The sequence below is a fragment of the Diospyros lotus genome, chromosome 6 (assembly GCF_014633365.1).
Source record: "Diospyros lotus cultivar Yz01 chromosome 6, ASM1463336v1, whole genome shotgun sequence".
Taxonomy (NCBI): Eukaryota; Viridiplantae; Streptophyta; class Magnoliopsida; order Ericales; family Ebenaceae; genus Diospyros; species Diospyros lotus.
Window position 1 is genome coordinate 5,456,558 of NC_068343.1, and position 11,868 is coordinate 5,468,425.

At 47.8% G+C, this 11,868-nt stretch overlaps 1 protein-coding gene across 1 annotated transcript; it reads right to left on the reverse strand.

Moving 5' to 3' along the window:
* Positions 1 to 10,148: 10,148 nt before the first annotated feature.
* On the reverse strand, positions 10,149 to 11,742 carry LOC127803712 (loganic acid O-methyltransferase-like). The gene is made up of 3 exons (XM_052340148.1): positions 11,692 to 11,742; positions 10,883 to 11,551; positions 10,149 to 10,502 (listed from the first exon to the last, which is right to left on the reverse strand). The coding sequence occupies exons 1-3, from the start codon at positions 11,740 to 11,742 to the stop codon at positions 10,149 to 10,151; spliced, it is 1,074 nt and encodes a 357-aa protein (XP_052196108.1).
* Positions 11,743 to 11,868: the final 126 nt, after the last annotated feature.

Here is an 11,868-nt window from a genome sequence, read left to right on the forward strand (position 1 = left end):
GTCAGGAAATCCACTCATCTGAGGCGGCAGGATCCACTTCTGCCCCCTCGCGAGAAAGAGAGACTTCGCAGGAGAAACGATTGCGTTTCTTAGAAAAGCAAGTCCAGGAACTCAAGAAGGGAAAGGAAGAGTTGCTTCACCTCGGCTCTAACCAACCCTTGAGTAAGGGCATCATGGCGGAGGTTCCACCGGAAAGGTTTCGTATCCCCTCCATCAAGCTCTATGATGGAAGCACAGATCCCTATGATCACGTCGAGCTTTTCTCCTCTCACATGCTGGTGCAATCGGGGTCGGACGCGATGTGGTGCCGGGCATTTTTGGCCACTTTGGGAGGACATGCCCGGACCTGGTACTCCTGCCTTCCCCATCGTTCCATCAACCGCTGGGAAGAGCTGAAGACCTGTTTCTTAGCCCACTACGCTCCCTTGAAGCGCCACCGAAAGTCTTCCATGGCTCTGGTGAACATCAAGCAGAACCAGGGTGAATCCCTAAGAGATTTCGTAGCTAGGTTCAACGAAGAGGCGTTAAGTATCGATGAGTTTGACCAGCGAATCGCAATGGTGGCTCTTCAGAATGGCTTGAGAGCTGGGCCATTTGCTCAGTCCTTAGCCAAGACTCCACCTCGTACTTTCACAGAGGCCTTAGCCCGGGCTAATAAGTACATCAACGCCGAAGAGGTGATGAAGGTGAAGCGGGCGGAACAACCTGACAGGAAAGAAAGAGAAAAGGAGAAGAAAAAACCAGCCCCAGAGCAGAAGACGGACTATCGCCCCTCCCGAGCTCCCGATCGCCCGAGTTTTGGGGGTGCACGTGGAAGGCCGGTGAATTACACTCCCCTCAATACAAGTCGAGCAGAGATTCTCCTGGCATTGGAGGATAAGAATTATTTACGGCGTCCTCCCCCGCTGAAATCTCCACCCAACACTCGAAGCAAAAAGAAGTATTGTCGTTTTCACCGCGACCACGGCCATGATACTGAGGATTGCATCCAACTGAAAGAAGAAATACAAGAGCTTATCAACCGAGGATACCTTCGGGATTTCGTGGGTCGAAGAGGTATGAGCTCGGGCAAGGTAGAATTCAAGTCGGAGCATCGAGGGAGGTCTCCTACTCGAGATCGCTTTCGAGAGCGAAGCCGAACACCGCCCCGAAGAGAAGGAAAGCAGCCCGCCGAGGAGGGGGGACAGAAGTTTATCTTGTACACGCTGGCGGCAGGGACAGTTCCAGGGTCCCACTCAACTGCTCCCAAGAGCACGGTAAAGAAAGGGGTGGTCATCACTTTCTCTGAGGAGGATCTTCCGAGTTATCCCAGCTATTCGGACCCTCTGGTGATCACTGCTCAAGTGGGAGAGTGGGAGATGAGGTGAATCCTCGTGGACCCAGGTAGCTCTTCAGAGATTCTCTACAAGAGGGCATTCCTAGGGATGGGGTTCACGCTCGATCAGCTGAGGCCAGTCCGTGTCCCATTGGTGGGTTTTGATGGAATGGTGATCCATTCTAAAGGTTTGATCCGGTTGCCCCTGACGGTCGGTAGTGGTCCTCATAAATCCCGAGTGACATTGGATTTTTTGGTGGCAGATGTGCCCTCGGCGTACAATATGATCCTTGGTAGGTCTAGGGCTTAGTGCTCTGAGGGCAGTACCGAGTACGTATCACATGGTGTTGAAATTCCCTACTTCGGGAGGGATTAGCAAGGTAAGAGGAGACCAGCGGCAGGCTAGGGAATGCTACGTGGCCTCTTTGAGTGCCACTATGGCCAAGAGGTCAGAGTTAGACTCAGGACCGAATCAGCAGGCGGTCCCTCAAGCTGGTCAGGGTCAGATGGAGACGAAACAGGTGAGAGACCCAGGTATAGGAGCAGGTCAGAGGTCAGTAAGGGAGGAGGGACAGAATTCCGCTGCCCCTCCCAATGTGGTTACTAGTTTCATCTTGGAAGGTCTGGAAGAGCCTAAGACTTCAGAGCCAGTGGATGAGCTCGAGGAAGTCCCACTAGGGGAAGAGCTCGATCGGACAGTGCGAATCAATGCCAAGTTACAGGAGCCCTTGAGGTCCGTGATCCTTTCACTCCTACGCCGATATCAAGATGTGTTTGCATGGTCTACCCTAGATATGCCGGGAATAGACCCAGCGATCATGACACATCGCTTGGGGCTCTACCCGGATTGTGTGCCGGTAAGACAAAGGAAGAGGAAGTTTGCCTCGGAACGGGCTAAAGCTATAGAGGCGGAGGTGGAAAAGCTTATGGAGGCTAATCATATTCGGGAAGTCAACTACCTAGAGTGGTTAGCCAACGTGGTTCTTGTCTCCAAGGGATCGGGAAAATGGAGGCTTTGTATTGATTTTAAAAATCTTAACAAGGCTTGCCCGAAAGACAGTTACCCTCTGCCCAGATTGATGTGTTGATTGACGGAACAGCAGGGTGTCAGCTAATGAGCTTCCTGGATGCATTCCAGGGGTACCACCAAATCCCACTACACCCTGAAGATCAGGAAAAGACCGCCTTCATCACGGATAAGGCTACCTATTGTTACCGAGTTATGCCCTTTGGGCTGAAGAATGCTGGAGCTACATATCAGAGGTTAGTCAACAAACTGTTTAAAGCTCAACTCGGTCGAAACATGGAGGCTTACGTGGCTGACATGTTAGTCAAGAGTCTATTGGCTGAACAGCATCCGGACGACTTGGAGGAGTGCCTCAAAACCTTACGCCAGTATCAGATGAAGCTCAACCCGGCCAAGTGTGCCTTCGGGGTTACAGCTGGTAAATTCTTGGGGTTCATGGTGCATTACCGGGGAATTGAGGCTAACCCTTCGAAGATAAAGGCCATACTCGAGATGCCTCCCTCTCGAAGTATCAAGGAAGTGTAGAGGCTAACCGGGAGGATAGCAGCATTAGGGAGGTTCTTGTCAAGATCTGCGGAAAGACAGTTGCCATTCTTTAAGGCCTTGACTCGAGTCCAGAATTTTGCATGGACAGAGGAATGCCAGGAGGCATTTGAGTAGCTGAAACAATGTCTAGTCTCCCCCCCAGTCCTGGCAAAATCGCAGCCAGGAGAATCACTATATATTTATCTAGCTGCCTCGGATGAGGCTGTCAGTTCGGTTTTGGTACGGGAGGAGGACAAAATCCAAAAGCCGGTCTATTATGTGAGCAAAAGGTTGGCTGGTGCTGAGATTCGTTATACTCCAACAGAAAAGTTGGCCTATGCCCTAGTCATCTCCGCTCGAAAGTTGAGGCCTTACTTTGAGGCACACCACATTATCGTCCTATCAAGTCAGCCGCTGAGGCATGTGCTGGGAAAGCCGGACTTGTCGGGGAGGATGCTCAAATGGGCAGTAGAGCTGAGTGCCTTCGACATCGACTATCGACCTCGGCCGGCCATCAAGGCGTAGGCTCTTGCCGACTTCATCGTGGAGGGGACCCTACCAGAGGAAGTAGACGAAGGGATTTCCCAGACTTGGACTCTCTCTGTGGATGGCAGCTCCAGTGTCGGAGGCAGTGGCGCTGGATTACTACTCCAGGGCCCCGATGGCCAGGCTTGGCCATATGCCCTCCACTTCGAGTTCAATGCCTCTAACAATGAGGGCGAGTATGAGGGGCTCATTGCCGGGCTCAGACTAGCGGAACAGATGGGAGTCAGGGATCTGGAGGTATATTCTGACTCGAATTTAATTGTGCAGCAGGTCACAGGGGGGTTCGAGGCTCGAGAGGACGTCATGGCCCAATACTTGGCGATAGCCAAGGATCTTATGGCACGATTTCGGACAGTGAAAATCAATCATGTCCCACGGGCACAGAATGCAGTGGCGGATGCTCTCTCGAGGATAGCTGCTTCTTCCTTCCCTAGGAATTCCCGAGTTGTTTACATGGAGTCATTGCCCCAGATGAGCATAGAGACTGAGGCAGAGCAGCTTTGCGTGGAAGGGGTTGAAAGCTAGATGGAGCCCATCATAGCACATCTGACCAAGGGATGGCTACCTGAGGAGGAACAGGAAAGTCGAAAACTCAAGCGCCAGGCTGCCAAGTTTCTACTGGTGGGATCAGAACTTTATAAAAAATCCTTCACTCAGCCGCTGCTGAAGTGTGTGGGACCGGTCGAGGCCGACTACATCCTAAGGGAAATCCACGAAGGGATTTGTGGCAGTCACATCGGAGCTCGGTCTCTCTCCCAGAAGGCACTTCGGCAGCGATATTACTGGCCGACAATGATGAGCGATGCTGGGCATTTGGTCCAGACTTGTGAGAGATGCCAGAAAACTTCCAACCTGGTTCATACCCCAGCAGCTGAACTCACCCACCTGGCTTCACCTTGTCCGTTTGCCAGGTGGGGAGTCGATATCCTTGGGCCTTTTCCACTAGCGGCTGGACAGAACAAATACTTGATAGCAGCCATCGACTACTTCACTAAATGGGTGGAGGCCGAGCCTGTGGCGACTATTACAGGCCGGAGGGTAAAACAATTCATTTGGAAATCCATCGTCTGCCGGTTTAGTATTCCAAGGGCACTAATAACTGACAACGGCACCCAATTCGAAGACCGATCAGTGCAAGAATAGTGCCGAGAGTTGGGGATTAAGCAACATTTTACCTCGGTCGCCCATCCTCAAGCTAATGGGCAGGTAGAACTTACGAACATGACCATTCTGCAAGGACTCCGAGCTCGGGTGGAGAAGGCGGACGGTCAATGGGTAGATGAGCTCCCTAGTATACTATGGTCCTATCGAACCACACCACGAACAGCTACAGGAGAATGCCCTTTCACATTGTGTTACGGCTCGGAGGCTCTCATCCCTGTCGAGATTGGGGTGAGGAGCTACTGAGTGGAGCATTTCGATCCTGAGATTAACGAGCAAGGGCTAAGGTGCAACTTGGATTTGATGGATGAGCTCCGAGACCTGGCACGAATTCGACAAGCCGCATATAACCGGCGCATTGCTAGGTACTACAATCGACGAGTCCACACTAGGAGCTTCATGCCAGGAGATCTTGTACTACGACGGTTCGACGTGAGTCATCCTCGAGACATGAATAAACTAACTCCAAATTGGGAAGGACCGTACCGGGTGGTGGAATCCTGAGTCCGGGGGCATATCGACTAGAAGACATGGAAGGCAAGCCCCTAAAGCATACTTGGAATCTGCAGAACTTAATGAAGTTTTATCAATGAGCGGGGGAATTCCCTGAATCTCTTTGTATTCTTTTTCTTTACGACTAAAGGCAAGGCTTCGTATTCTCTTCATCTAATAACAATTGTACAAAGGATTATATTTCGTCGAAGAAAAATCCAAGGGTCACGAGCCCTAGGCCGTCCTAAAAAAGGACTAAGGGCCACGGAAAAACTATAGCTAACACCCTCCTTCGCGTGGGAGTGGCTAAAATCCAAGGGTCACGAGCCCTAGACCGTCCTCAAAAATGGACTAAGGGCCACGGAAAAACTATAGCTAACACCCTCCTTCGCGTGGGAGTGGCTAAAATCCGAGGGTCACGAGCCCTAGGCCGTCCTCAAAAATGGACTAAGGGCCACGAAAAAACTCTAGCTAACACCCTCCTTCGCGTGGGAGTGGCTAAAATCCAAGGGTCACGAGCCCTAGGTCGTCCTAAAAAATGGACTAAGGGCCATGGAAATACTCTAGCTAATACCCTCCTTCGCGTGGGAGTGGCTAAAATCCAAGGGTCACGAGCCCTAGGTTGTCCCCAATGGTGGACTGATGGCCACGAAAAAATTCATTCATGGGTCGCGAGCCCTCGGCTGTCCCCCAAAGGTGGACTAATGGCCGTATGTTCGCAAGGCAAAAGATGAAACAGTTAAAATGAAACGGCATTGTATAAAAGCGAGATGGTCCAATACATGATAATAGAGGAAGTACAAAAGGCCCCAGCTAGAAAAAGAAGAAAAGCTCAAGCATCAGGAGGCGCATCATCATCGCCGACCATCTCCGAGTCCTCTATCCCGGCTACAATCTCCGCAACAGACCGAACATTGGACATGTCCAAGTCTGGATGAGCTCGTAATACCTCAGTCGCATGAGCTTGGAATCCCTTTGTCCAAGCGTCCTGCAGGTTCTTCTGGAGGAACTCCTCTACCTCAGGAAGCTTGATAGGCTCGGCATACTTGCGCTCGTATTGACGAATGACTGAGTTCGCCCGGGATAGCTTGGAGCTCGTCCGAGATAGCTCTGCTTCTAACTCCTGAATACGTAGGTCTGAAACTTGCCGCTGGGAGGACAACTCGTCCAAGTCCTTCCTGAGGCTCTCCAGTGACTCGTCTCTCTCCTGCAGCTGGGTGTCTAGCTCCAATGTCTTCTTGGAAACTTGAGAAAAACGTCCAGAAAAGTCCGAAACGAGTGTGACCACCTGCAATGGGCAAGATAAGTAAGGATAACATAGATGAAACTGGAGGATGTTGATCAAGTGTAAGTGATTACCTGGGCCAGATACTTGCACAATACGGCTTCTATGGCCTCCGAGGACTGCTCGGCCAACACCTGACGATCAGCGGGAGTGGCAAAGTGGTGAATCATACGTCTTGCCACCTGAGTGTTCCGGCTGAGATCGCTTGCCTTCACTCCCCAATCGGGAACATGGTCTGGACTGTGGGGAGGAGACTCCGGGGCTAGCGTGAGCTCTCTCGGAGGATGGGAAGTCCTCTTCCTCTTAGCACGACTAGGCTCACATTCCTCAGCAGGAGGAGCATTCAAGGCAGCCTTTCCCCCCATAAGAGCTGGGGCGCCCTCGTCCTCCACGGGTCTCCGCTTGTTCTTCCCCCAGATGAAAGCTGTGCTCACCATCTCAGCTGCAAATGCGCAAACAAGATATTAAGGGTAAGAAAAGCGAGTTAAAAACGTATGAAAATAGTGGGAAAATGACTACCCAAAGTGACATCAGGCTCGAAGCAGGTGTGAGTGGATAAACCCCCTAGGTACAAGGTGCGATCACATATCAGGGCCCGAGCGCTGATAGGGTTCAACTCTCTCAAGATCTGAATATTGTGAAGCTCGTCCTGCGTGATCTTGCGACTACGGACCTTTGAGGGCTGGAAAGCCCACTCAACTGGCACCCCGAACCTGACCCCCCGGTCTTTCAAGCCAGCAAAGAAAAATCTACTCTTCCATCGTTTTACCGATGTGAGGTTATCGACTACGAACTGACGCTGGTTGAGGGGGGAAAAGGCAAATCGAGGTTCAGTTTTGCTAATGGAAATTACTTTGAACATCCTAAAGAAAAGTTGAGCAGTGGGCTCAATGTCCCGAGCTCGACAGTAGAGAATGACGGTAGATAGGCACCTCCAGCCATTGGGAGTCAACTGAGAGGGGCATAACCCCACGATAGCGAACACCTCAACTACAGGAGTCGCGAGAGGAAATCTAAGGCCGGCAGCCAAGGCCTGCTCGTAGACGGTGATACAGCCATAGGGGGTCTGGTGAGCTTTCAGACCTCGGGGTTCACTATACCAATACTCATCATGAATGAGGTGGTATTTTTGGAGGAGGGGAAACAACTCCCTCTCGGTTATGGTAGAATGGTCCGTGGTTAGATCCTCGGGTAAGCTTCCTAAGTTGGGATCACTACTCACATGAGACTCTGAAGTGGGATGAGGTGAAACTCTTTCAGGCCTCCTAAGTTTCCCAGGCCTACGAATGGGGCCGTGGGGGGGGCTGGATAACTCGGGGTGTGATCCCTCACTACTAGAGCTGGTACTAGAGTTCTCGGAATCAGAGGAAGAAGAAGAAGAAGACATGCTAAAAAACGAGCAGAAGTAGTTAAGAGAAGGTCACTAACCAGGAGAGTAAAGGCCGAGGTCAAGAAAAAATAACCACGACTGGACTAGAGCCTCGGAGAGCTCAGTAGGCGCGATTTAGCTTGGGAAAATCTCGAGTCATGCCTGCGAAAAAGAAGAGCCAAGGAAACAGGTTAGTAAAGTTGACCTGTTTTAAAGATTGTTTTGTCATTATTAACCAAGGGAAAGCCCAAGGACTTTGTCAAAACCCAAGGCTCGGCTATGGCTAACCCAAGGGGGTAAAATATATATATATATATAATAATAAAAAATAATAATAATAATTAAAAAAAAGGGCAAAAGTCTCAAGGGTCGGCCATGGCCGACCCAAGACGCCCTTGACATATATATTATATATGTATATATGTATATATATATATTAAAAAAAAAAAATTGTAGAGGGAGAAGCAGGAGGGGGGTCGGCCATGGCCGATTCGACTAGGGCCGAACCCCCCGGCCCTGGCCGACCTCGGCCAGGCCGAGCCAAGCGCTCGGCCGTGGCCGAGGGGCTCGGCCTCGCCGAGATCTGGCGAGGCTGAGCAAGCTCGGCCTCGCCTTGGTGAGGCCGAGCGCGGCCGACCTCGGCCGCGGCCGAGGTCGGGACAGGCCAGACCAGGCCAGGCCGACCTCGGCCAGGCAGAGGCGCCTGGCCGAGGGAAAATTTAATACTTTTAAAAAAAAAAAAAAAAAAAAGCTAAAAAAAACCAAAGGGAAGAAAAGATAAAAAATAAATAAAGAACAAATAAGAAAAAATAAAAGCAAAGGAGGATGGGAAAGACTAATCTCAAGGAGATGAATGCTTGCCTTGAAATAATAATTGTGGGGTGGGGCCTTAAGGCTTATATAAAGGGGACCCAAGGGGGGAAAAAATTCAAAATGGCAATGTTTCCCTCCAAGCAAGTTTTTCCCTCCAACTAAAACCCATCCCTATAATCTCAAGGTAGTAAATGGGGTTTTTAAGCACTAATCTCAAACTTTAAAAACACTCTCGTGCGTCTTGGTAAAAATCAACAGTCAGGTAACCTACTCCTCGACCCAGCATGGTTTTCAGCTCGGCTCAAGGAGTGGGGGGCAAGTGATGTGGCACCAACTGAAATTACTAGAATACCCCTACGCGCTGATAGTCTCACCTGCCACACGGATCACCTGAGAGACCGACACGTGGCAAGTCAACACTCCGGAGCGGAGCCTGGGAAATCCAGGCCGAACCGCAAGACCCGTTCCAACCTGCTCGGGATTATCGGAGGTCGTGCCCGCTTATCTCGGGTACCCCAAAACGAGTTCGCCTATAAAAGACAAGGACTCTCGTCAGGTACATTCAAGCTCTACAGCTCTCTCGTTTACTACTACTCGTATTTACTTTACTGATTTGAGCATCGGAGTCCACCCCGGGGGATCCAAACCCCGACCCTCCATTGTCTTGCAGGTTCTACACCCGAGGTCCGACACCCCCAAGTCCGAGGTACCATTCTCGAGGTCCGGTCGCAGAGGTGGCACGTGGTGATCGGTCCCAAAAACCATCATCAAATATAAAAAGAAAGTGGCATCATTATTGCTTGATTTCACTTTCAATGTTTTTTTTTAAGATTTGAGAAAATAACAAAAAACAATAGATAAGTATTAAAGGAAATAGAAAATTGAGTATTATAATTGCTTAAAATACAATTTGATGGAAAAAAAAAATTTGATCATAGTTTGTTGTTAAGAAAAAAAATAATTGTCAAGTTTTAAAATTAAAATCACAAATATATTATTTAAAAATTCAACCAAAAATCTTAATTACTGAGAAAAAAAATTCAAAGAATTGTGTGTTTGAAAATTAAAAAAAAATCGTATTTATTGTGAAAAAATAAGAAAATTTAATTATTTTAAAATTATTTTATTTCAATAATTCAAAGATAAATTGGAGATTAATTTGCTTATATTATTCAAAAATGAATTAGATTTTACTAGACTATAGACTAATTGACTTTTAAATTAGATTTAAATAGATTATAGACTAATTAACTTCTAATTTTTTTCTCAATTTTTCTCTCTCGATTCATCAATTAGTGTTATATTTATCCATTTAAGGGAAAATTTAGTATTTTTAATTCTAATTGATTTATAATAATAAAATTGTGTATAATTATTTAATATTATTTAGAACAGGTCATTTTATAAATATATATCTTAAAAAATAATATAAAAAAAAATCTCAATTAAAAATAAAATTATAAAAAAATAACCATATTCAATGCAAAAAAGCATATTATAAAAAACCTGAAAATAAAATCTTAAAACTAAAATGTGTAACAAAAGGTCCTACAAATGGAAAGCTTTGTCAGCGACTGAGAGTCGTTAATGGATGCACTCGAACGGCTCTCAGCAGCTAGTCGGAGGGTACTTTGCGCTTGAGACATGCAAAAATGAGGAACTCTCTGCTAGTCTTGTGAAAGTCAAAGATACCGAGATTTGCAGCCATTTTGTCAACGTAGCGTCGGAACAACTCCCCGACATTAATCTGGCTTCCGAAGTGTCGAGCAAGCAGCCCCTCCACAGCAGCTCTGAAGTGCTTGGCCAGCTTAGGGAGATCAGGCAAGTCTTCCACCACGTAGGGGTTAAAGCTCTCCATACTCTCCATCTCAAACTCTCCATTCGCCTCTATCACGTCCCTCAGCTCCCTCGGCGATGTATAGTACAGCGGCAAGTTGAAGTCGTCCACTTTTTCTTCATTGATCATTCCCTGCAATTAATTATATATCATCACTTAATTTCCATATTCCATCATAATCATTTGGGTACGTATTGTGTTATACTTGGGTTACCGTTCATCAGTTCATGCTTAAAAAGAATAATCTTATAATACAGTCTTAACTATCTAATATATATAAGCATATAGATTCCCAATAAGTTTGGACCAATTATATTTCTGTCAAGGAAAATGGCCTCTGAAAGAAGGACCCTAATGGAACGTTATAAATATACGGCTAGCTTCTCTCTAGTGATTAATTAATTCATTAATTAATTATTAGTTAGTCTTTTTGACGTCGTTATGCTTGTTTATTAATGTTCGTGTTCTAAGATCATCCAATTTGTTTTACAGACTGATTGATCAAAGGTTACCATCTTGGCCATGTCTACGAGGCAGGATCCAAAGAGACCAAACTGCAAACTAGCACACGTCTCAGAAGGAAGGACGCCATCTTCACAAGCAGGAAGAAGCAGCAGCAACAGCCCTCCTTCCACAATCTCTTCGGCTCTAGAGCTTAGGAACGCCGCCATATCCCTCTTGAACTGATCCGAATAAACCGCCACCATCTCTGCATTACCGGTGTAATGAACTCTTCCTTTGTTCCAAATGGGGGAGTTTCTATCGACGACTTCGTTTGGCACCCTGGAAAGCCAGTGCAGCGCATAAGACGAGTGCGCGAGATGGATTGTGGCCTTGGGAAACAGCTGGGCGTGGAAGGAACCAGGCACGCCGGCGGCGAAGTACCGGCGGGAGGTCGGGAGGGTGGTGAAGAGCGTGTTGAAATCGTTGTTCGAGAGGTCGTTGAAGAAGACCTGGAATTCTAGGGTTTTAGGGTTTTGTTCGGTGGTGGTTTTGTGTTTGAGTTCTATGGCTTCCATGATGTTTTCTACTGCTCGGAATGTGTTGGGTCCGACGGAACATCCAAAATCGGCGATCCTGACGGTGGGGCTGAAGCAGCCAAAGGGGAAGCATCCTTCCATGGCGAACTTCTCTAAGATGGCGTCTGTAAGCATTCTTTTGGCAGCATCCACTGCTTCTCTCTGCAAGATTAATTACAAGCGCACCATCATCATCACCACCCATATGTATATATATATATGCATCAACATGAACTTAAATCTATACATGCATTTGTCAAACCAAACTGATTATGCTAGTTGATGGAACAAATTAAGAGCACCTGATAGCAGGAATTTTTAGCGTAACTGAAGGTGCCATCTCCCCCGTTCATGGGACATGATTCAGCCATCTCTCTCTCTCTCTCTCTCTCTCTAGTAATGTCTCTGTGTGAGAAGCTTGGTGTAGGCATGCATTGCTTTATAGGCACCAGCAGCAAGTACGAGACTGCAGCTCTATG

What these genes read in the sequence shown, in the direction of transcription:
- LOC127803712 (XM_052340148.1), bottom strand. Translation starts at nt 11,742, where the DNA reads ATGAACGGGGGAGATGGCACCTTCAGTTACGCTAAAAATTCCTGCTAT. An exon ending in CTAAAAATTCCTGCTATCAG is followed by an intron (nt 11,552 to 11,691) that starts GTGCTCTTAATT and finishes TTAATCTTGCAG; the next exon opens with AGAGAAGCAGTGGATGCTGC. An exon ending in TCGTAGACATGGCCAAGATG is followed by an intron (nt 10,503 to 10,882) that starts GTAACCTTTGAT and finishes AATTAATTGCAG; the next exon opens with GGAATGATCAATGAAGAAAA.